The sequence below is a fragment of the Amblyomma maculatum genome, unplaced genomic scaffold (assembly GCF_055883805.1).
Source record: "Amblyomma maculatum isolate TAMU_Amacu unplaced genomic scaffold, ASM5588380v1 scaffold_15, whole genome shotgun sequence".
NCBI classification, from domain to species: Eukaryota; Metazoa; Arthropoda; class Arachnida; order Ixodida; family Ixodidae; genus Amblyomma; species Amblyomma maculatum.
Genome location: NW_028146740.1, coordinates 984,773 through 1,009,226, shown reverse-complemented (window position 1 = coordinate 1,009,226; position 24,454 = coordinate 984,773). Strand labels below are relative to the sequence as shown.

Sequence of the window (24,454 nt, the reverse complement as noted above, 5' to 3'; positions counted from 1 at the left end):
CTTTTTTGATAAACTAGGCCTCCTTTACTTCTTGGGTTAAATGGTCATGATGGCAGAAAAGTATCTTAGTAATTGTAAACTTAGTAACATACTTTACATGCTAACATTTAAGTATGAGCCGATACCAACTGTCTGAGTAATGTGAAAGTTCCAAAGGTAAAGTAAGTCATTTGGTCCCCGCAGGGAGCATGACACTGTTGGCGCCGTGGCTGTGGACGCGGCTGGCCGCGTGGCATGCGCCACTTCGACGGGTGGCTTGACAGGCCAGCGGTGCGGGCGGGTGGGTGACAGCCCCCTTGTGGGTGCTGGTGGACTGGCTGACGATGCGGTGGGTGCCATCTCCACCACGGGGCACGGGGAGTCCATCACCAGAGCCTGCCTCGCATACGACATTGCTGTGCGGCTGCAGGCAGGTGCGCCTACTTGGACAACCACAATCTCATCTTTGAAGGGTGTTTTGCCACATTGTACTGAGCCTAAAAACGAAATGCAGCTATTGCTTTCACAGGTATCAATAACTGCGGAGGCCAGTTTACATTGCTATTTGTTTGCAGATGTTACTGTTGTGTTACAAGTATGAATCAGTTGGCAGCAGAGTTTTCATTTTGTTGGCATCCTCTGAATTGATCTTTACTAGAAGAAAAAATTGGGCATCATTGATGATAGGAGAAATTAATAGCACAGTATGAATGCCGCTAAACCCTCACACGCAAGGACACGTGTTCAAGAGTATTCTGAGCAAGTATGAATGCCGCTAAACTCTTACATGCAAGGACATGTGTTCAAGAGTAGTATTCTGAGCATTTTGGTCAGTTATGTTGGTGGTTGAAGAGAATGTGCAATTGTGGACAGTGTACCTGAAGGGGATGTTAGGTCAGGCTTGGCTTAATTTTTACTCAAAGTACAGTCGAACCTGGATATATCGAACCCGGATGTTTCGAATTTTGGTTTTATCGAACTCACGGAATATCTCTTTGAATATCTCATGTAAAGATATAGGAACGCTGCGTCGTGTATCCAACTTCAGTTTCACCGGTCATTCGATATATCGAACTCTGCGCCACACACTGGAAGGTGCGCATTCCCCAAAGACAATCGCATCGCCTTCGTCCGTTTGCCGCGTGATGTTTTCAAGCCACGCGTGAAAGAAATGAGAAAGAATGGCGCGGCGACGGCTGGTCTAGAGCAGTGCTGCACCCTTTCCCCAAAGGCGCATGGATCTGCGGTGTTCGTTTCCCATGCACCAGCACATGATGTTTCCAAGCCATGTGCGTGAAGGAAACCAGAGGGTACCGGTTCGGCAATGGCCGGTACGGAGAAGACGCAGCCAATACAGCTGTAGTGTTTGCGAGAGGGAAACATTGTGATAAAGCAAAGTGCAAGGGTGCGCCCTCTCTTCTGCCGAGCTTTCTCTCTCTCCCTTCCTCTCTCTTTCCCGGTCTTCATTCACAGCAGCACACGTTACGCATGCACCGACAAGCCAGCTCAGCCCATGGCAGACAGAACGTCGGACGCTTTCTCCAGTGTGTGTTGCGAACCCTTTGTGCACGGCAGGTGACGTGCTACAAGCGTCTTGTGTCATGCTGAACTAGCGGCGTAGCGTAAGCTATGGTGGCTGCAGACGTTAAGCGGCAGTTTTTTTTTTAGAGTCATTTATTCTTGTCGTGCTGAACGTGTGGCATAGCTATGACAGCTGCGGACGTTAAGGCGTGGTAAATTTGTTTTTCTTTTTTTTTTTTTTTTGTGAGAGTCGTTATCCTTGTTGTGCTGAACGTGTGGCGTAGCACTGCGGACTCAGGAAGTCATCATCATCATCAGCCTGATTATACCCACTGCAGGGCGAAGGCCTCTCCCATATTTCTCCACTTAACCCGGTTCTGTGCTAGCTGCATCCACTTGACCCCTGCGAACTTCTTAATCTCATCCGCCCACCTAACTTTCTGCCGCCCCCTGCTACGCTTTCCTTCTCTTGGAATCCAGTTTGTTACCCTCAGCGACCATCGGTTATCCTCTCTTCGCCCTACATGTCCTGCCCATGTCCATTTCTTCTTCTTAATTTCCACTAGAATGTCGGTAACTTGAGTTATTTCTCTGACCCACTCTGCACGCTTTCTATCTCTTAATGTTACCCCTACCATTTTTCGTTCCATAGCCCTCTGGGTTGTCCTCAACTTAAGTAGAACTCTCTTGGTTAGCCTCCACGTTTCAGCCCCATAGGTGAGTACAGGCAAGATACAACTGTTGTATACTTTCCTCTTGAGTGATACCGGTAAGCTGCTAGTCATAATCTGCGAGTGCTTGCCAAATGCGCACCATCCCAATCTTATTCTTCTTGTTATTTCCTTTTCATGGTCCGGATCTGCGGTTACTACCTGTCCTAAGTAGACATATTCGCCTACTACTTCCAGTATTTCGCTACCTAATCTAAACTGCTGTTCCTTCCCGAGGCTGTTGAACATTACCTTAGTCTTCTGCATATTGATTTTCAAGCCTACCTTTCTACTTTTTCTGTCTAGGTCATCAATCATTATTTGCAGTTCATCCCCCGAGTTGCTTAGCAAGGCAATGTCATCAGCAAATCGCAGATTACTGAGGTATTCTCCATCTACCCTTATCCCTAACTGCTCCCATTCCAAGTCTCTGAATACTTCCTCTAAACAAGCTGTGAATAGTACTGGGGAGATTGTGTCTCCTTGCCTAACACCTTTCTTTATGGGAATTTTGTTACCTTCTTTATGCAGAACTATGGTTGCTGTGCATCCACTATATATATCTTCCAGCACTTTCACGTACGGCTCGTCTACCCCCTGATTTCGCAATGCCTGCATCACCGCCGAGGTTTCAACTGAGTCAAATGCTTTTTCGTAATCAATGAATGCTATGTATAAGGGCTGGTTATATTCCGAGCATTTTTCTATCACCTGGTTGATGGTATGGATATGATCGATAGTAGAGTACCGTTTCCGAAACCCTGCTTGATCCTTTGATTGATTGCAGTCTAAGGTTGTCCTGATTCTATTAGCGATTACCTTAGTAAATACCTTATACGTAACAGACAGTAAGCTGATTGGTCTGTAATTTTTAAGGTCCTTAGAGTCCCCTTTCTTGTGAATGAGGATAATGTTTGCATTCTTCCATGGTTCCGGTACCGTCGATGACACCAGGCACTGCGTATACAGGGTGGCCAGTTTTTCTAGCACGATATCCCCCCCGTCCTTCAGCAAATCTGTAGTTATCTGATCCTCTCCAGCTGATTTCCCCCTTTTCATAGCTTCTAATGCTTTCTTGACCTCGTCTTTCGTCACTGGTGGAACGTCTGACTGTTTTTCCCTACCGCCAATCTCATTACGGTCCTGACTACTTTGGCTGCTGTAGAGATCTGTATAGAACTCCTCGGCTACTTTGACTATCTTGTCCATATTAGTGATGACGTTGCCCGCCTTGTCCCTTATCGCATACATCTGGTTTTTGCCTATGCCCAATTTCTTCTTTACCGCTTTAAGGCTTCCCCCGTTCTTTACAGCATGCTCAATTTTCTCCATGTTATACTTCCTTATATCGGCCACCTTGCGCTTATTGATTAGCTTTGATATCTCGGCCAATTCGATCTGGTCTGTTGGATTGGAAGCTTTCATACTCTGGCGTTTCTTAATCAAATCTTTCGTCTCCTTAGACAGCTTACCGGTATCCTCTCTAACTATCCTACCGCCTACTTCTACCGCGCACTCAGTAATGATATCTCTGAAATTATTGTTCCTTGCCTCTAGGGTAATGTCGCCATCCTCAGTTAGAGCTGAATACCTATTCTGTAGCGAGATCCTGAACTCTTCTGCCCTCCCCCTCACCGCTAATTCGTTGATGGGTTTCTTTCTTACTAATCTGTTGCGTTCCTTCTTCAGATTTAGGCTAATTCGGGACCTCACCATCCTGTGGTCACTGCATCGCACTTTCCCGATTACCTCTACGTCCTGCACAATGGCGGGGGTTGAACACATTATGAAGTCAATTTCATTTTTAGTCTCTCCGTTAGGACTTTTCCATGTCCATTTCCGGTTCTTCCGTTTGCTGAAGAAGGTATTCATGATTCGTAAGTTACTGCGCTCTGCAAACTCAACTAGTAACTCCCCCCTGCTATTCCTAGAACCAACGCCATAGTCACCTACTGCCTTGTCTCCTGCCTGTTTTTTCCCTACCTTGGCATTGAAGTCGCCCATTAGTACAGTATACTGCGTCTTTACTTTTCGCATTGCCGATTCTACATCTTCATAGAAGCTTTCAACTGCCTGGTCATCATAACTACTTGTAGGTGCATAGGCCTGTACAACCTTCAGTTTATACCGCTTATTAAGCCTAATTACGATGCCTGCAACCCTCTCATTAATACTATAGAATTCATCTATATTACCCGCTATATACTTATTGACAAGGAAACCTACTCCTAGTTGTCGCCTCTCTGGTAAACCTCGATAACACAGTACATGCCCATCCTTCAGTACAGTATATGCCTCATTCGGCCTCCTAACCTCACTAAGCCCTATGACATCCCATTTCATGCCCTCTAGTTCCTCTAACAGCACTGCTAAACTAGCTTCACTAGCTAGGGTTCTAGCATTAAACGTTGCCAGGGTCAGTTTCCAATGGCGGCCTGTCCAGCGGAGCCAGGCTTTCTTAGCACCCCCTGCTGCGTCACAGGTCTGACCGCCGCCGTGGTCAGTTGTTCCGCAGCCGCTGGTGACTGAGGGCCGGGGTTTTATGGAGCTTATCATAGGAGGTTGTGGCCAATTACTGCACCAGGGTGGCCAACTCCTGTTCTGGTGAGGGAGTGCGTTGCCGGAGGTGTTCACCGGCATCAGGTCGCACTTCAAACCTGTTTATGCAATTCCATCGACACTCGGATTTTTTTTTTTTTTTTTTTTTTTTTTTTTTTTTTTTTTTTTTTTTTTATTCATCCGGTGGAGAATTGCGCGGCACCGGGATTTGAACCCCGGTCCTCTTGCATGCGAGGCGGATGTTCTACCGCTACGCCACCGCTGCACCGCTCAGGAAGTGGCAGATTTTTTTTGTGTGTAAGAGAGTCGTCCATGCTTGCATCTATAGGGACCGGACAGCTGAACGGGTGGTGCCGCCTCTCGGCGCATCGCTCAATCGCTGCCGGCGCATTGCCAGCGCATTGAAGCATGCTGTTTGTCGTTGGTTTGTGTGCAAATTGGGAATCCTAAGGTTTAGATGAGGTTGTGTGTGAATATATCCTGAAGAGAGCAGAAAGTTGGGCTAGTTGTGTGAATATGTCCAGTGAAACGAAGTCTGGCCAAACAAGGCTGACGAAACGTGGTGCGTTGTTGGCTGCACTGGCAGCTACGCAAACTCGTCGGGCGCTTTTAAGTCGATTCATTTCAACGGGTTTCCACAGAAGCATGAGTGGCGGATGATTTAAGCATGGTTCTTTGAAAGGCAGAGGCACAAATCTACGTAGTTGGTCACTCTGTGGTCATGGAAAGTGCCGAACTTTTAAAATTCCGCTTGCTGCCGGATGTTTTGTGCCTTCTGTTCCCCAGGAGTGACGGCACGAGAGTCTCGGAGTCGAAGCCGCACTCCTTCATCTGTAGTCATTTTATTGACAATTGGAAATCAAAGGAACCCAACAGCGTAAGTTACAACGCTAGCATTTCCCCGCCTGTGTACAAGAAAACCCCAGCACGGAAAAGAAAAGGCAGCTCTACCATCGTCGTTCGGGCTGTGTAACGATCTTCAGTGATAGGCAGAGACATGTTTGTGCAGCTACTTTCTCTGACATAGTCATAGATAATTTACTTTTTTCTCTTAACAGAAAGAGAAGATAAGAGACAAAAACAATTCTTATTACCATGATCTTGTAATTTTTCCTATCTTCGTTTGTCAACCAATGAAAATGGGCTGAAGCTCTGCGTTGATACTCTTAGAATTTGTTAAAGGCCCACTGTCCACCCTCCGGTCGAAAATATTTTCTTCCCCGCTGACTGTGAGACTTCGCCCCTAGAACGCAAGGCCTCAAAATGTTTTTGAAAAGAGTAACTAATAACGCAGTTACAGCCACCGCAATCACCCGATTCTGTCATGCCTCTCTCCTTCCGTTCCCTCGCAAATGCTTTTCACTCTCCTGCCCGAGGTCGTCTAGCCTCCGCAATACAAATTGCCCTTCCTCCTCCGAGTTTGGCGGGAGGTGGGGCGTGGCTCTCCGCGAGCGCGAAAAAAAAAAACGGCTGAGGGAGCGCGCGCCGCTGGATTTAGACTGGCCGTGGCGAGGGAAAAGCGCGCAGCGAGCGGTAGACACCCATCCTTCTCCCGTCAGTCAGCGAGACGGACCAATGGACGTCGTTCGCGGTACGTACGTCATTACTGTGGCTCGTCGGGCCAGCGCAGGAAGCGGGGAAGCTGGCTTCCCGGAGGAGAGCATGAGAGAGCTTTGAATTGTATTTTCGATGCTTTGCGGCGCGCGTGTCACTGTAGCATTTTGCACAGACTATCTCCGGTACCTGATCGAAACACTGGGCTCCTTTGCTTAAAAGGGCCTTCCCTGGACAGTGGCCCTTTAACAATTTGCTAACATTTGTTTGTGGCATGTCCATCTAGCCTTATAAAATAACTTATTTCAGAGCTCATTCAATACTTCATGGTCACAAAATCTGCCATCAGCTTCATATAAAAGTCGAACAACAAAAAAATACAATTTGTGGAAACAAGCATAAACGTAGCATTTTTTTTATTTCGAAGGCCGTGTAGCAATTTTTTTTTTCGCACTCACGTTGCACCTGACACGGGTTTACGTATTTTCTCAGCAGCGCCCATTTCCTGGCCTGCCTATGTTTCTCATTGGTGCTTTAGTGAACGTGAGATTTTCCGACTGTGGCGTAGTAAGACAAGACCGTTTTACCTCTCTCAGAAATTGCTTCTATGGTCAGTGTAAACAGATTTATCGGCAGTCCGGCAAGCTGCAGTGACAAATTTGTCAAACGGATTCCTTTACGTGAAAATAGAAAACTACCTACATGGTCGTGTCCTCTCACACTCATCAGGTATCGAGGTCAGGTATCGGCCCCGCAAGTTCGTGGTACGCTGAGAAAGCCTTAGCGAACCAGCCATCAGAGGGATTCATTTAACAATAGAACGCTCTCTTAGTTGTCGGTGGCTTATCTTACAACACATCACACTGTGTGTGTGTGTTTTTTTTTTCGATTGTATTTAACAGTTTACTGTATTGGACTACTGCCTTCAAATGTTCAAGGCAGCTGCGGTCAATCGCATTGAACTTCCGGCGCTGAGAGAATGCCTAAATAAGCAAAAGCCAAATACCACCAAGATTTTTATCATAGCTTGTGTCCGAAAAAATAGGGCCGCTGATAGCAGGAAATTTATTTTTTTTCTTTTCACAACCTCCGCAGCATGTCGAGAGAAAGGTATTTATAGTATAATATTTTCTAAGTCAATTAATGTAGCAGCTCCGACGTGTTCAACAAGCGCATTGTCGTAAATGTAAAAATGATGCTGAGGTGGTATTACTCATTTGGCTTATATTATGATTAAGCTTGATAGTCTCAAGGCCTGGTTCAGTGAGCTATTGTAGCGTAATTGTGCAGGAAGTCCTGGAAGTATATATGTGTTTGCTTTTCCAACCATAAATAGGATCCTACTTTTGCCTTGCTTGTTTATTTTTCTCCTTTTCCAGCTCTCGTTGCAAGGTTGAAACCAGAATGTCATTTGCTATTATTCTACTCTGAATCGTTTGAGCCTAGCTATTACCAAAAAAGACAGGTGCAGCATCTTTCTCATTTTACATGAACATTGACCATTACAACTACCACTACTACGGCGCCAAGGATACATGGCTCGGCGGTATTTGATCTTCAGGCGGGTTTCGACTAGACCTGATATAAGATGAACGCGCAATTTCCGTCTTCGAAGTCGTCTTTACAAGCGCCTAACAAATGTGTTCCTAGCGCATGGTGAAATCACGCGCGCAGCATTTTCGAGTATATAACAGAAATATCATGCACTGGGTGGTTTAAAAAAAAACAAAAAACACGCACGCTCTGTTGAGGACGGCCCTTTCCTTTTTCAAGACTTTCCGGTCAAAAAATACTCCTTGTGATTACTCAAAACAGCTCAAAGCTCTCAGAACCACACTGCAAAATGACGGGTAGGAACATGTTCAAAAACGCCTCGCAGAACGGAAACGACTGCGCCGCTCAGCTGCCACGGCACTCCACTGCTTCGGAACTCCGCCGCGGGTGGCACTGTTCCGCCGAGGCAACAGTGGCGCCATACAACGGGCGCCCGGTCCCTATGAATAAACGAAAGCAAGCAGTCAGCTACGATCATGAAACCAACTTTTAGCATTGTTCACTTCAAACAGCATTTGCAGCTATCACGCTTTCCAGTGATTTTGTGGCAGTGGACTCTGCCCGTCCCAATCATGGTTTTAATAAATCGAACCAGGCTTGCGCAGTCAAGCCATCACGGGCACTCTGCCAAGGTAGAAAGTTGGGCAGGTTAGTAATTAGACAGTTCTTAAAGTGTTTCGTCGTCGTCTTTTTTAGCGCAGTGCATTTTATCACTCTGCCAAGTTCGCTCCCCATCACAGCAGGAGTTAATATCAAAAGTATAGTCAAAGGATGCATGCTGTGACGTCATTGCTGCGCAGCATCTTGGCATGCTGCCAATAAATGAGCCGTGGATGCAGCGGCTGAAACGGAGCAACGTGACACCACCTAACGCCTTTTTTGTTTTTTCAAATTCTCGGCAGCAAAAGTAGAGGGCGGGTTCATTATGCGAGTGGGTTGATTATACAACAAATACGATATTTTTCATGATCGCAAGCGGTACCTGAAGACGATTTCTGTATATCGAATTATTATTAAGGCCCCAATATAGTCCGACGTAATGCACGCGCGCCCGCATGCCGGCCTCCGCGACGTTACGTCGGCGAAAAACCAAGGCCTATAGTCCGACGTCACGGCGTGATGGACGTAGCGAACGCGAGCTGACGCAGTCCAACGTCGCCGACGCGTAAATAGAATCTCGCCTATTTCTCGCCGACCGCGTCAGCCGCGCCGGCCACACATCCCAGCATTTCTCGCGCGCAGTGAAGATGGCGTCTTGCTATGTAGGCAGCGACCGTGCGCGCGTTTCAGACACTGTTGCGAAAAAGCTGCTAGAAGGCATTCGAGGGCAGCCCTGCGTCTATGATACCAAGCGGAGTGACTGCAGAGACGTTCAGAGGGGAAAAAAATGCCTGGGATGCAATCTGTCAGCAATATAGCCGGGCACAGCTGTGAGTTCTTTGCCGCAGTGCGTGTGCTATACCCGTTTTAATGCAGTGCTCTAGAAGGTGTAACGATGGTGGTGTTTCCTTTATCTGCAGTACATTCAGTGGAAGAATACCAGAAACTGCGGAAGTGGCTTCGGGTAGAGTTGTGACCGGTACACGCCGGAATCGAAGGCCGTACTCGATTTGGCCACACGGAACGTCAGCGGCTCAACAACCAGGGAATTCGCGAAATTGATGAAATTCTACAGGAACAGCGGCCGACTGAGAAAGGGATCCTCATTACTGTTTAATCTCTAACTCTTGTGTAATCGTACATGTACTTAATTTATGATTAGTTTTCAGTAAAACACGCACGTACACAATCATCGTTCCGTCCCTAACTGTCGTCGACGCGGGCACGCCATTGCTGGGCTGGACGTCTCCACGGCTGGCTGTAAATGCTTTGTGCCATTTGAACATTCGCAGTAAACACATCGCATCATTGCCTTGACCACAACAGTGATTAGTGCCTCGATAGGCAGCCATTTCCTCCCTGCAGGTGCCCTGTCGTCTGCTCGAAAATGCTTGTGCGCATGCGCGCCGCGGCGGCGTGCACGCCAGCCGCGCTGGACTGTAGAAGCGGCAGTTTTTTGACGCGCCGTCGTAGTTGACATACCGTGGCCACGGTGTAGTATATTCTAGGCATTATAGTGTAAGAGTAGATTAGGTGAGAGAACGGCCGCGTCCAGCCCTCTGCCGAAGAATTCTACTTCTGAGGGCTGCTGACAGATGGCGTGAGCAACTGTGACCCGCTCTGCGAGCGGCCGGTCCACGTCGGCGCTATGGGTGCTGTTGGCATGCATTTGGCCCCACTGTGTCAGTATGCGCCTTAAACCTTTCTCCTCTGGTATTTAGCTTTGGGATGTAAATAATGCTTTATATACAAAAATAATTTTAGTTCGGTTAAAGCAGAGCGTCAAAACCAACATAACTGCCGCTTAAGAAGGCAAAGCTCACACGGAGTTGGCAGCACGCGTTTTAATAAAGCACCGCATTTTGTGTCGCATTGCACGCTTCGCACTAAAGCGCCATCCACATGAGGCGAGAATTGGCGGCAGCATGCTGCGCGATGGCGGCGCACGTCAAACATTGAAGCTCGTCGCCGTCGCCCAGGTTCTGGGTTTTTAGAAAATTTTGCGTGCGCCCGGAAGCAACTAGCGTGGCAGCCAATCGCAGAAGGCTTTGGGGGTACTGAACTTCCATCCTGGCTTTTTTTTTAAGTGAAGTTTGTTTTCCTAGTCCGATTTGAGTGAAGAATCTGCAGACGCCCACTTCGTCTGGTCCTTGCATATATGAGCGCATTGATACAATTCAGTAAAAGCTTAGTAAGATAGTGAAGAAAAAAAAAATATTGTTAATTTTGTAAAGGAGCAGGAGACGATCACTGCTTGCAATGCCAGTCGGTATTGCAATGTACTATCGCACTGCTGCGCTGTGACCTTATTTTTTTTAACGCTACGCGTTACAAAAAGTTACATCAGTGTTTTACCGTACTTCATGCTTTTAGTGTTAGAAATGAACCGGATATGGCGTAACTGCACTCCCCCTGACCGAGCGAGGCGGCGGTTACAAAGCAGCGCTGAAGACGCGCCTCTCTGTCATCAAGTCCCTTCGGTCCGTGCGGTGTGCACCAACGGCAACGACAGGCTTTGACGGCGGTGTCGTGCGACGGATTGCCACGGGCTGTCGCCTCATGTGGTTACCGCTTAATTCTACTAATTATAAGATACGCCGAACAGTGCGCTGTCTAAGGAACCGACCTCATGCCGATACCGGAGAAATACAGGATACAGGGAACCATCCCAACCAGTCTTACCACCATTTATGATGACCAGACAGTTGAAAGCTTCTACGAAGATGCAGAATCGGCAATGCGAAAAATAAAGACGCAGTATACTGTACTAATGGGCGACTTCAATGCCAAGGTAGGGAAAAAGCAGGCAGGAAACCAGGCAGTAGGTGACTATGGCATTGGTTCTAGGAATAGCAGGGGGGGTTACTAGTTGAGTTTGCAGAGTGCAATAACTTAAGAATCATGAATAAATTCTTCAGCAAACGGAAGAACCGGAAATGGACATGGAAAAGTCCTAATGGGGAGACTAAAAATGAAATTGACTTCACAATGTGTTCAACCCCCGCCATTATGCAAGGTGTAGAGGTAATCGGGAAAGTGCGATGCAGTGACCACAGGATGGTGAGGTCCCGAATTAGCCTAAATCTGAAGAAGGAACGCAACAGATTAGTAAGAAAGAAACCCATCAACGAATTAGCGCTTAGGGGGAGGGCAGAAGAGTTCAAGATCTCGCTACAGAATAGATATTCGGCTCTAAACGAGGATGGCGACATTACCCTAGAAGCAATGAATGTGCGGTAGAATAAGGTGGTAGGATAGTTAGAGAGGATACCGGTAAGCTGTCTAAGGAGACGAAAGATTTGATTAAGAAACGCCAGAGTATGAAAGCTTCCAATCCAACAGACCAGATTGAATTGGTCGAGATATCAAAGCTAATCAATAAGCGCAAGGTGGCCGATATAAGGAAGTATAACATGGAGAAAATTGAGCGTGCTGTAAAGAACGGGGGAAGCCTTAAAGCGGTTAAGAAGAAATTGGGCATAGGCAAAAACCAGATGTATGCGATAAGGCACAAGGAGGGCAACGTCATAAGGAATAGGGACAAGATAGTCAAAGTAGCCGAGGAGTTCTATACAGATCTCTACAGTAGCCAAAGTAATCAGGATCGTAAGGAGATTGGCGGTAGGGAAGAACAGTGGCGGTAGGAAGAACAGGTAGGGAACACCAGTTACGAAGGACGAGGTCAAGAAAGCATTAGAAACTATGAAAAGGGGGAAATCAGCTGGAGGGGATCAGATAACTACAGATTTGCTGAAGGACGGGGGGGATATCGTGTTAGAAAAGCTGGCCACCCTGTATACGCAGTGCCTGGTGTCATCGACGGTACCGGAACCATGGAAGAATGCAAACATTATCCTCATTCATAAGAAAGGGGACTCTAAGGACCTCAAAAATTACGGACCGATCAGCTTACTGTCTGTTACGTATAAGGTATTTACTGAGGTAATCGCTAATAGAATCAGGACAACCTTAGACTGCAATCAAGCAAAGGATCAAACAGGGTTTCGGAAACGGTGTTCTACTATCGATCATATCCACACCATCAATCAGGTGATAGAAAAATGCTCAGAATATAACCAGCCCTTATACATAGCATTCATTGATTACGAAAAAGCATTTGACTCAGTTAAAACCTCGGCGGTGATGCAGGCATTGCGAAATCAGGGGGTAGACGAGCCGTACTTGAAAGTGCTGGAAGATATATATAGTGGCTGCACAGCAACCATAGTTCTGCATAAAGAAAGGTGTTAGGCAAGGAGACACAATCTCCTCAGTACTATTCACAGCTTGCTTAGAGGAAGTATTCAGAGACTTGGAATGGGAGCAGTTAGGGATAAGGGTAGATGGAGAATACCTCAGTAATCTGCGATTTGCTGATGACATTGCCTTGCTAAGCAACTCGGGGGATGAACTGCAAATAATGATTGGTGACCTAGACAGGAAAAGTAGAAAGGTAGGCTTGAAAATCAATATGCAGAAGACTAAGGTAATGTTCAACAGCCTCGGAAAGGAACAGCAGTTAGCATTGGGTAGCGAAGTACTGGAAGTAGTAGGCGAATATGTCTACTTAGGACAGGTGGTAACCGCAGATCCGGATCATGAAAGGGAAATAACAAGGAGAATAAGATTGGGATGGAGCGCATTTGGCAGGCACTCGCAGATTATGACTAGCAGCTTACCGGTATCGCTAAAGAGGAAAGTATATAACAGTTGCATCTTACCTTTACTCACCTATGGGGCTGAAACGTGGAGACTAACCAAGAGAGTTCTACTTAAGTTGAGGACAACGCAAAGGGCTATGGAATGAAAAATGGTAGGGGTAACATTAAGAGATAGGAAGCGTGCAGAGTGGGTCAGAGAAATAACTCAGGTCACCGACATTGTAGTGGAAATTAAGAAGAAATGGGCGTGGGCAGGACATGTAGTGCGAACAGAGGATAACCGATGGTCGCTTAAGGTTACAAACTGGATTCCAAGGGAAGGAAACCCTAGCAGGGGGCGGCAGAAAGTTAGGTGGGTGGATGAGGTTAAGAAGTTCGCAGGTGTCAAGTGGATGCAGCTAGCACAGAACCGAGTTAAGTGGAGAAATATGGGAGAGGCCTTCGCCCTGCAGTGGGTATAGTCAGGCTGATGATGATGATAATGTTCCAAAATCTGGAGTGCGTAACGCTTTAAAAATGCATTTGGAATGCCGTCCGGACCTTGACCCTTCCAAATACTTATTTTACGCAGCAAAGAAAGAACCCCTTCTGTGGAAATAACAGGAACTTTGTTAGGATTGATGGATTGCTTGGGTGCATCAAAAACATACATGAAAGGCTCCCGAAAACACTTTAAAAGTACCTGTTAAAGAACTAAGCTATTTCCTTCACATCAGTGACAAGGCTCCCATCGTCAGTTCTAATTTCTTTTAGGGCTTCCTTTTATAGACCAAGATATCGCCAAAATTTGCTGGGGTCTGATTTTATGAATGAAGGAAGGGTAACCTTAAATAACGAGATTTTGATCTAGAAAGTGCCTGTGCTATTTCATGTTTTAATTTCTTCAAATACTGAGAAGATAAGGAATGATGTCGCCTAAGACATTTAAGCCTCCGTTTCATGTGAATAATATTGCGACTCGCCCAGGGGTTATGACGCTTGCTTCTAACTTTTCGCCGAGGTACAAAATTTGCGGTACAATATAAAACGCCCTTCTTGAGACGTTCCCATAAGCTGTATGTGCCACCTATATTGGTACTCAGGAACACATCATCCAAATAATCAATAATAGATTGATTATTAGAGCGATTGTCCACAATTACATCACCAGAATCACAGGTCCCGTAAGCTAAACTCTCCCAGTCCAATCCTGGTAAATTAAATTCTCCTGTCATAATCACATTTTCACGCTTGGCTAGCAAGTGATCATATAAGCTCTCAGGAAATGCGATTTCAGTGTCAGGAGCGCGGTAAGCTGCACATAATAAAAAGGTCAAACCCCAACACGACACATTTAAAAACAGACTTTCATGATCAGAAATTTTGTCGAGGACAGTGACCTGCAAAAATTACTTTACAATCACTACAACACCCCCGCCCCTTGGACTACGATCTCTTCTAAAGATGTGATAGCCAGGGGGAACAAACGCATCATTTCCTATTTTATCTTGCCACCATGCTCCTGAAAGAATAAGAACATGTGGGTCATATGAGCGTAGTTCAAGGGCGTCAGTTTTATTCCTAATACTTCTGGCAACATGCGCTTGGCTATCTTTCAGAAATCTCGCCTCCTCCCACACGTAGTAGGTGTTATCACTTTGTCATGCAAGAGGAAAACCTTCTTATCACCTTCATTTTTTGCCTTTGTAGTTTACACCTTTTAACTGTCTCCGCTGAATAGTCGTTTTGAATACCCTTTTAGCTTTCCAACACTACTCCAAACTTGTTGTTTTTCAAAGTAATCCTGGAAATATAACTGGTGAATTCGCACCTCGGTGACCTAACCTGTGAATGCGGGCAATAGAATTACATGTAAGTCCAAGTTTATCGTCGGCAACTTCGTCGATTACCTTACGAGCAATATTTCTTCACTCTTGTTTACTTACTTTTTAATGTCAAACACAATCAAATTGTTTCTGCGACTTTTATTCTCTTGGTAAACTAACCTTTCACTCTGTGATTTCAGCAATTCTTGCACTTCTCCTAAGCTTTCATGTAGGCCATCAATTTCCTTCTTTTTTGCGGCTATAATTTTCAGGTTTTCCTCAAGTTCGTTCACGCGCAAGTCAAAGTTTGCAAGAGTTTTTTCTGTCTGTTCTAGCCTACTGATAACATTGGCCAACTCACTGCGCATAGCTTGCTGGCCTTCAACAAGTTGGGGAAGCAATTCCGTGACAGTGGGATCGGCACCAGAGTTTTTCTCAACATCTCCGCAGAGCAGTAGCATTGGTGTACAAAAACAGTCATGGGCAATGGTCAAAACCATATGTGGGCTCGGCATAACGAGAAAACACCTTTCGTCACTCCTGTACAAACAAACACTACTAACCTGGACAGTAAGCAGGAATCTGCGTTAGCGACGTGATCCCTGTGGCCTTGCCGAGCCCATTGGTGAAGTATCGCTGAGGACAGTCTTTTATAGCCCATGCTAGAGACGTCACTGATGCGGGAAATTCATGAAATAGAACACTGCGCATGTCTGGCAGAAAATCCAAATCCCGTAAAGGGTAGCTTTCACCGACAGAGCCATCTTTGCTGTCATCCGATCCTAAGTGGCGATACGTGCTTGAAACCGTTGATGCACCGGCTGTGGTAAACAGGGTAACCTGGACTGTAAGCAGGAATCTGCGTTAGCGACATGATCCCCGTCCCCTCGCCGAGCCCATTGGTGAAGTATCGCTGAGGACAGTCTTTTATAGCCCATGCTAGAAACGTCACTGACGCGGGAAATTCATAAAGTGGAGCACTGCGCATGTCTGGCAGAAAGTCCAAATCCAGTAAAGGGTAGCTTTCACCGACGGTGCCATCTTTGCTGTCATCCGATCCTAAGTGGCAATACATGCTTGAAACCATTGATGCACTGGCTGAGGCGAACAAGGTAACCTGGACAGTAAGCAGGAATCTTTGTGTTAGCGACATGATCCCCGTCACCTCACCATGCCCACTGATCCTCCTCCTTGTGCTTTTCTCACTCATGCGAATGGGAGGTCAATAGAGGCTTTACAAAAGTTAGCGCCATCTAGTTAAAGAAACAGAAACTGTGCGCGGCGGCCATGTTTTGCTCAGTCCGCCCGCGCCTCCCATCGAGTACGCTGTCAACGTGCGCCTTCGTAGAACCCGTGCATGCACCAAAAGGTGCATTGGAATGCTCACAAGCGATTGTTTCATTTTTTAACATCACAGCAGTCGCTGTTAGCTTCAAGCTCTATTCGGAATGATGCCAGCATGTTGTTGCGTGCCCTTCTGCAGCCAGCGCACCGTCGTAGACGCACATGGAATCAAGGTATACGCGTGTATGCGACCGTTCGTTTGCAGTCCTAATCGGCTTTACAAGGGTCACTTGCATCATGTAAAGCATTACTGCACGTCCCTCTGACTTGGAGCTAGCTTACAGAAAGTGCTATCACCTAAAACAGCAAGGTTGTTTTGCGCGCTATGGAGCCTTGTGAACTTGAAGGATAAGCTTATGCTGCGATGGAGGACACGGGAGAAGGAGCAATGCATGTATAACGAACGCTATTGTGCAAATACGTTCTTTGAAACATTTTGTACGTAGGTTGCATTTACCATTGTGTATTGGATTTAAGACACGGACATGATTACCGAAACTACTTTTCACAGTCGTACGAAATAGTAGTGCTTGGTGCAGAGAGGAATACGGTTGTCTAGTGCGCCCGAGGTACGTGTTTCACGCTGCAAAAGCAAGCGGCTGCCAAACCAGCTGCGTCTAGAAAAGCAGGAAAAGATGACATCCCACTAGTGTGTTGTAACATGCTCACGTGCAGCCCGTTTCGACCGGTCCACGTCCAGAGCGCGCAGCTCAGGTTTTATACCTGCCAGCGCGGCCGATAAAATAACGAAGCGTGCGCTTCACTTTTGTGTGTTTTTTCGAGTCACACGATGGTTCACTAATTCACAGCTACCTGAAATTTACTGGAATTTTTAAATATGTCGATTTCTTGTTTATTCCCTTTGTCAGAAAGTAAACATTTGAAGTGTAATCTCATATGAAAGCGCTGACATTGGAAGCTTCGAGGAACTCGAAGGAGGAGGAACTCGGCTGAAACGAAAAGAAATTTGAAAAGTCAACTCACATCACTGCAAAGTGTTTGTGCTTTGTGCAACTGGCTGTGTTCATAAAATCAGATTTATATTATATCATATCGTTATAGAAAAATTAGGGGTCACTTAAGCTCCACCGTTAAAGGTATAACGCTATAGTGTCTCTCTCTCATATACACGCACGATGTTTATTTTCTTCACGTGTTATATTTTAGCTCTTTTATTTATTTATTTATTTTATTTAACCAATTACTGCAAGCCCTAACTGGGCCCTAGCAGGAGGGGCGAAAATAATACAATACAGTGAAATATGAATTCATCAAAAGTAACATACTACACACAAGTGTAGTATGTTATATGTTAATTGTTATGTATGTTATATTTCTGTTACGTATGTTATGTTATATCTCTATCATTTCTTTCTTGACGTTTTATATTTTTATATACCAATACGCATGCGTCAGCAACAATTGGCTTTTGAACACATTCTTCAATTATTTCAATTAATCAATTACACATTCTAAATTTTCTTCCTTAGCATCCCAAGCACTGGTTTTTCATTCTGAAACCTTTAGACCCTTACTTTCCAGTTTTTTCTTTCTTTCGTTTCTTTATTTTATCAATTGATCAATTAATTACAAATATTTAGCTCGTCATCGCCTATCGCACACCAATCAATATTCAATCACTGGAAGCACAAATTACCATGGCACTTTTTTTTTACGCAGCCCCCGATTATTTCCGAGACTTATGCCAACTACTGCGTCGACGGCATGGGAAGGAAAGTGCTAAGCGCCAGTCCAACTTACGTCAAATTACGCGATCCTTTTATCATAAAATAAAATGCATCCTCGCTCATTTTGCCAACCAAGTATCTTCCAGTGGGATGAGCGACGGTGATTGCGCAAATCAAGCAAACAAACTCGCGATGATATCTCATAGGCGTTTAAGTAAACAGCAAAGGCGCACAGGCAAAAAAAAAATCCATATTACAGAACTCTGGATACTGTACCTGGATAGGAATGACGCTGCGGATTGCCGAGGGGCCCATGCACAACTCGTAGAGCAATTTGTAACTGCTCTCGGCAGCGTGGCTGATGGGCCCCGCCACGTCTCGGCTGTCAAAATACGCTTCTAGGCGTCGCTAACAGAAACCGCCAGGGACCGAAGAGAGGTCTAAGCACAGCACACTAGGTTAAAACGTGAAAAGCGCGAACAGAACGGCGAGCGCTGACGGACGGACACGAAGCGAACGGATGGAGGGAACAAAATATGGCGGCCAGCGCGGGATCAGCGTGCCGCTCACGGTTGCCAGACGTACTTTTGTAAACCCTCTGTTGAACTTTGCCTCGTGAAGGTTAGGTAATTCGTAGTTCCCACACATTCTCTGTTGTCCCCAGTCAAGTCCAGGTAGTCAAAAATAATAGGAACAGGGCAACCTGGACAGTAAGCAGGAATCTGCGTTAGCGACATGATCCCCGTCGCCTCGCCATGCCCACTCATCCTCCTCCTTGTGCTTTTCTCACTCATTCGAATGGGAGGTTAATTGAACTTTGCCTCATTAAGGTTAGGTAATTCGTAGTTCCCACACATTCTCTGTTGTCACCAGTCAAGTCGAGGTAATCAAAAATAATAGGAACTGGGTAACCTGGACAGTAAGCAGGAATCTGCGTTAGCGACATGATCCCCGTCACCTCGCCATGCCCATTCATCCTCCTCCTTGTGCTTTTCTCACTCATTCGAATGGGAGGTTGATTGAACTTTGCCTTGTGAAGGTTAGGTAATTCGTAGTTCCCACGCATACTCTGTTGCCCCCAGTCAAGTCCAGGTAATCAAAAATAATAGGAACCTGGACAGTAAGCAGGAATCCGCGTTAGCGACATGATCCCCGTCACCTCGCCATGCCCACTCATCCTCCTCCTTGTGCTTTTCTCACTCATTCGAATGGGAGGTTGATTGAACTTTGCCTTGTGGAGGTTAGGTAATTCGTAGTTCCCACGCATACTCTGTTGCCCCCAGTCAAGTCGAGGTAGTCAAAAATAATAGGAACTGGGTAACCTGGACAGTAAGCAGGAATCTGCGTTAGAGACATGATCCCCGTCACCTCGCCATGCCCATTCATCCTCCTCCTTGTGCTTTTCTCACTCATTCGAATGGGAGGTTGATTGAACTTTGCCTTGTGAAGGTTAGGTAATTCGTAGTTCCCACGCATACTCTGTTGCCCCCAGTCAAGTCGAGGTAGTCAAAAATAATAGGAACAGGGCAACCTGGACAGTAAGCAGGAATCTGCGTTAGAGACATGATCCCCGTCACCTCGCCATGCCCATTCATCCTCCTCCTTGTGCTTTTCTCACTCATTCGAATGGGAGGTTGATTGAACTTTGCCTTGTGAAGGTTAGGTAATTCGTAGTTCCCACGCATACTCTGTTGCCCCAGTCAAGTCGAGGTAGTCAAAAATAATAGGAACTGGGTAACCTGGACAGTAAGCAGGAATCTGCGTTAGAGACATGATCCCCGTCACCTCGCCATGCCCATTCATCCTCCTCCTTGTGCTTTTCTCACTCATTCGAATGGGAGGTTGATTGAACTTTGCCTTGTGAAGGTTAGGTAATTCGTAGTTCCCACGCATACTCTGTTGCCCCCAGTCAAGTCGAGGTAGTAAAAAATAATAGGAACAGGGCAACCTGGACAGTAAGCAGGAATCTGCGTTAGAGACATGATCCCCGTCACCTCGTCATGCCCATTCATCCTCCTCCTTGTGCTTTTCTCACTCATTCGAATGGGAGGTTGATTGAACTTTGCCTTGTGAAGGTTACGTAATTCGTAGTTCCCACGCATACTCTGTTGCCCCCAGTCAAGTCGAGGTAGTCAAAAATAATAGGAACTGGGTAACCTGGACAGTAAGCAGGAATCTGCGTTAGAGACATGATCCCCGTCACCTCGCCATGCCCATTCATCCTCCTCCTTGTGCTTTTCTCACTCATTCGAATGGGAGGTTGATTGAACTTTGCCTCGTTAAGGTTAGGTAATTCGTAGTTCCCACACATTCTCTGTTGTCCCCAGTCAAGTCGAGGTAGTCAAAAATAATAGGAACTGGGTAACCTGGACAGTAAGCAGGAATCTGCGTTAGAGACATGATCCCCGTCACCTCGCCATGCCCATTCATCCTCCTCCTTGTGCTTTTCTCACTCATTCGAATGGGAGGTTGATTGAACTTTGCCTCGTTAAGGTTAGGTAATTCGTAGTTCCCACACATTCTCTGTTGTCCTCAGTCAAGTCGAGGTAGTCAAAAATAATAGGAACTGGGTAACCTGGACAGTAAGCAGGAATCTGCGTTAGAGACATGATCCCCGTCACCTCGCCATGCGCATTCATCCTCCTCCTTGTGCTTTTCTCACTCATTCGAATGGGAGGTTGATTGAACTTTGCCTTGTGAAGGTAGTTCACACGCATACTCTGTTGCCCCCAGTCAAGTCCAGGTAATCAAAAATAATAGGAACAGGGCAACCTGGACAGTAAGCAGGAATCTGCGTTAGCGACATGATCCCCGTCACCTCGCCATGCCCACTCATCCTCCTCCTTGTGCTTTTCTCACTCATTCGAATGGGAGGTTGATTGAACTTTGCCTCGTTAAGGTTAGGTAATTCGTAGTTCCCACACATTCTCTGTTGTCCCCAGTCAAGTCGAGGTAATCAAAAATAATAGGAACTGGGTAACCTGGACAGTAAGCAGGAATCTGCGTTAGCGACATGATCCCTGTCACCTTGCCATGCCCATTCATCCTCCTCCTTGTGCCTTTCTCACTCATGCGAATGGGAGGTCAATTGAATTTTGCCTTGTGAAGGTTAAGTAATTCGTAGTTCCCACGCATACTCTGTTGCCCCCAGTCAAGTCCAGGTAATCAAAAATAATAGGAACAGGGCAACCTGGACAGTAAGCAGGAATCTGCGTTAGCGACATGATCCCCGTCACCTCGCCATGCCCATTCATCCTCCTCCTTGTGCTTTTCTCACTCATTCGAATGGGAGGTTGATTGAACTTTGCCTCGTTAAGGTTAGGTAATTCGTAGTTCCCACACATTCTCTGTTGTCCCCAGTCAAGTCGAGGTAATCAAAAATAATAGGAACTGGGTAACCTGGACAGTAAGCAGGAATCTGCATTAGCGACATGTACCCCGTCACCTTGCCATGCCCATTCATCCTCCTCCTTGTGCCTTTCTCACTCATGCGAATGGGAGGTCAATTGAATTTTGCCTTGTGAAGGTTAGGTAATTCGTAGTTCCCACGCATACTCTGTTGCCCCCAGTCAAGTCCAGGTAATCAAAAATAATAGGAAACCTACTGTAATTCGCTCAATATAGAACAAGGCATGGTGTTCCTCTTGCAGTCGTGCTCTCAGTGTTATCCTGCCCTACCTTGTACAGACATACTAATTGAACTGTCTCGTTGCAGGCGTTTCGCCCACCAAGGCTTTAGAAGATTCACTGCAGCGGATGCGGCTCAAGACTCAGGGTGGCTGCGCTGGTGTCGTCTTGGTGACATACTCGGGTGCTGTGGCATCAGGAACCAGCACCGAGATGATGCCCTGGGCTTGCCGAAACCCCCAGGGATACCAGTGTGGGAGCCGTCCCGACGAGCACCCCAGCTATTGAGTGGTAGCAAGAGGCAGCATTGTGGCAGGGAAGGCCTCTGTTTCCTGGTTGCATAAAACATTTCCTTCCTTAAGATGTGTTCTTTGTTTGCATTGTCTTTGTTAAAACAGCTGGGATTCTTGCTGAAATGAAATGAGGGATGAAATGCTTTTAGGCTTCATTCTGGTATGTTCAAGTGCTAGTGGTTGAATTTTTTGTCAGACTGTTGGTGCCAGGGAGTGGCAGAAGTTAGATGGGCAGATGCGATTGGAAGCTTGCAGGTATGAAATGGATGCCAGGACTGGGTTAAAGGGCAACTCCGGCGATTTTTCAACTGTACTGAGTTAATATTGCTGAAGGCTTGGGCATCACAGCACACAATTCCATTCATTTTATTTTTATCACAGTACAGAGCATCCGCCTCGTGTTTGGGAGGTACCAGGTTCGATCCCTGGTGCCGCCGGGTACCCACCGGCTTTTCAATGGGTACAAGCTTTCCCCCGGCCTGGTGCTCGGCTTCTTGGGTCTCAAATAAGTGAACCCTCGTTAACTCAAAGTTGTAAAAGCCGGGGAAAATTTCGAGATAAGCGGAGTTTTGAGTTAAGCAAAATGCCAAAAATTTCTGGTGACAATCCCTGACCAGCCGCGTGCCGCCGCCGCCAATGCGTGTCATTGCCGCTGGTGCACACCACACAGAGCGACGAAACTCTGCGACAGAGGCGCGTTTTCAGCATTGCTTTGTTACCGTCGCCTCGTCGTTCGGTCAGGGGGAGTACAATTACGCTATATCCCATTTCTAACACTAAACAGCATAATGTACGGTAAAAAAGTGATGTTTTTGTAACGCATCGCGCGTAAAAAAAAAAAAAGAAGTCACAGCTCAGCGGTGCGCTACTACACTGCGATGCAAGCAGTGACTTCCTCTTGCTCCTTTAGAAAATAATATCTAGCCACACTAGCCTTTTTATTTTCCTTTACTACCCTATCAAGCTTTTACTGAATTGTCTCGATGCGCTCATATATGCATGGATCAGACGAAGTGAGCGTCTGCAGGTTCTTCGCTCAAACTGCACTAGGAAAACCAACTTCGCTCTCGCTCACCAAAAAAAAAAGAAAAGAACCAGGGCGAAAATTGAGTAGCCCAAAGCCTTCTGCAATTGGCTGCCTAGCGAGCTGCTTCTGGGTGATACGCGAAATTTTTTACAAACCCAGAACCTGAGCACGACAGCGACGAGCGAAAATGCTTTGGTGGCCCTCACCCCGTCACGTCCGTCAACGCTCCACTGCACAAAGGGAGCTTTTGTAATAAACGGAAAAGAATTCTCAGGAAAAACTCAACTTTTATTATTTTTGAAGGAAGAACTATGTAATGCTTGCCTGCTTTGCGTTGGCATTCGGCCCGACAAAAGCGTCCTCGAGCTGCTAAACGCATCGCATAAGCCGTTGGTCGCCGCCGCTGCATTGGACTTTGTTGCGGACACCACATACACAACAAAAATCAGTCAACGCTTCGTGAACACGAAACAGAATTAGACAATCACTAAACTGCTCTTGTCGGTATGCACGGGCGGAGGGCAGCTCATAGAGAAACTAAGGCAGCTGACCGAATAACGCCCAATAAGACCCATCGGCCCCCGCGTGCGATCGGTGCTCACGTGACTGCTCCTAAGGTGAAAAACGGCTGTGTCCGCGGTAATTTCGTATTCGCTCTTTGAACGTGACTGCGTTCGGCACTTATCTGGGCCTCCCTGACCACTTTAGCAACCTTTGCCCTCGATCTTTGGGGTCAAAATTTCGAGATATCCGCATTACGCCCGAAAAATGCTTAGAGATAAACGGCAGCTAATAGCACCTATGGGAGGTGAAAGCACGGCGTGGAAAATTTTCAACTTAACCGATTTTTCGAGATATGCTGGATCGTGTTAACGAGGGTTTACTGTAGTTGCTCCGATGTGGCAGTGATCAGCTCCGCCCTCGAATAACAATAAGTCCGCCTTGTTCGGCAAAAGCCCATTATGTGACACGAGCAATAAATTTATTATAAGCAAAACTTCAATCAAAATTAAAACTCCAGCCCGGGGCCCGGAGCGCACCGCTTTGCGTGACGTCACATGATGATGAAACTACCCGCTGCTGTTTTATCGAGGTTAGCGAACGTCAGTCGCTATCACATACAGTCGAACCCGGTTATATCGAACCCGGATATATTGAATTTTGGTTATATCGAACTCACAGAATATCCCCTTGAAAATCCCATGTAAAAGTATAGGAAAGCCGCGTCATATATCGAACTCAATTTCACCGGTCGTTCGATATATCGAACTCCGCACCACGCACTGCAAAGTGTGCCTTCACCAAAGACGATCGCATCACGCTTGGCCGTTTGCCGCGTGACGTTTTCAAGCCACGCGCGGAAGGAATGAGAGGGGACAGTTCTGGACAGCGCCGCGCCCATTCCCCAAAGGCGCGCGCATCTGCAGTTATTGTTTCCCGCGCGCCAACACATGACGTTTGCAAGCCATGTGCGTGGGTGTGCCCATTCTTTTGCGGAGCTATCTCTCTCCTTCAGAACGCACTACGCATGC

General features: G+C 46.5%; 1 protein-coding gene across 7 annotated transcripts in view; it reads left to right on the top strand.

The window, feature by feature from the left end:
- Nucleotides 1-21,963, top strand: part of LOC146171902 (isoaspartyl peptidase/L-asparaginase) — a 290,995-nt gene extending 269,032 nt beyond the window's left edge. For 6 of the 7 annotated variants that reach the window (XM_084586141.1, XM_084586140.1, XM_084586147.1 and 3 more), the window contains 2 exons: nt 184-413; nt 21,691-21,963. In XM_084586141.1, coding sequence (XP_084442267.1) covers nt 184-413; nt 21,691-21,890 — 430 coding nt within the window. In that variant the 3' untranslated portion in view covers nt 21,891-21,963. The remainder of the gene's footprint in view (nt 1-183; nt 414-21,690) is intronic. The other variant, XM_084586146.1, reaches the window with a different exon arrangement.
- The last annotated feature ends 2,491 nt before the right edge of the window (nt 21,964-24,454 follow it).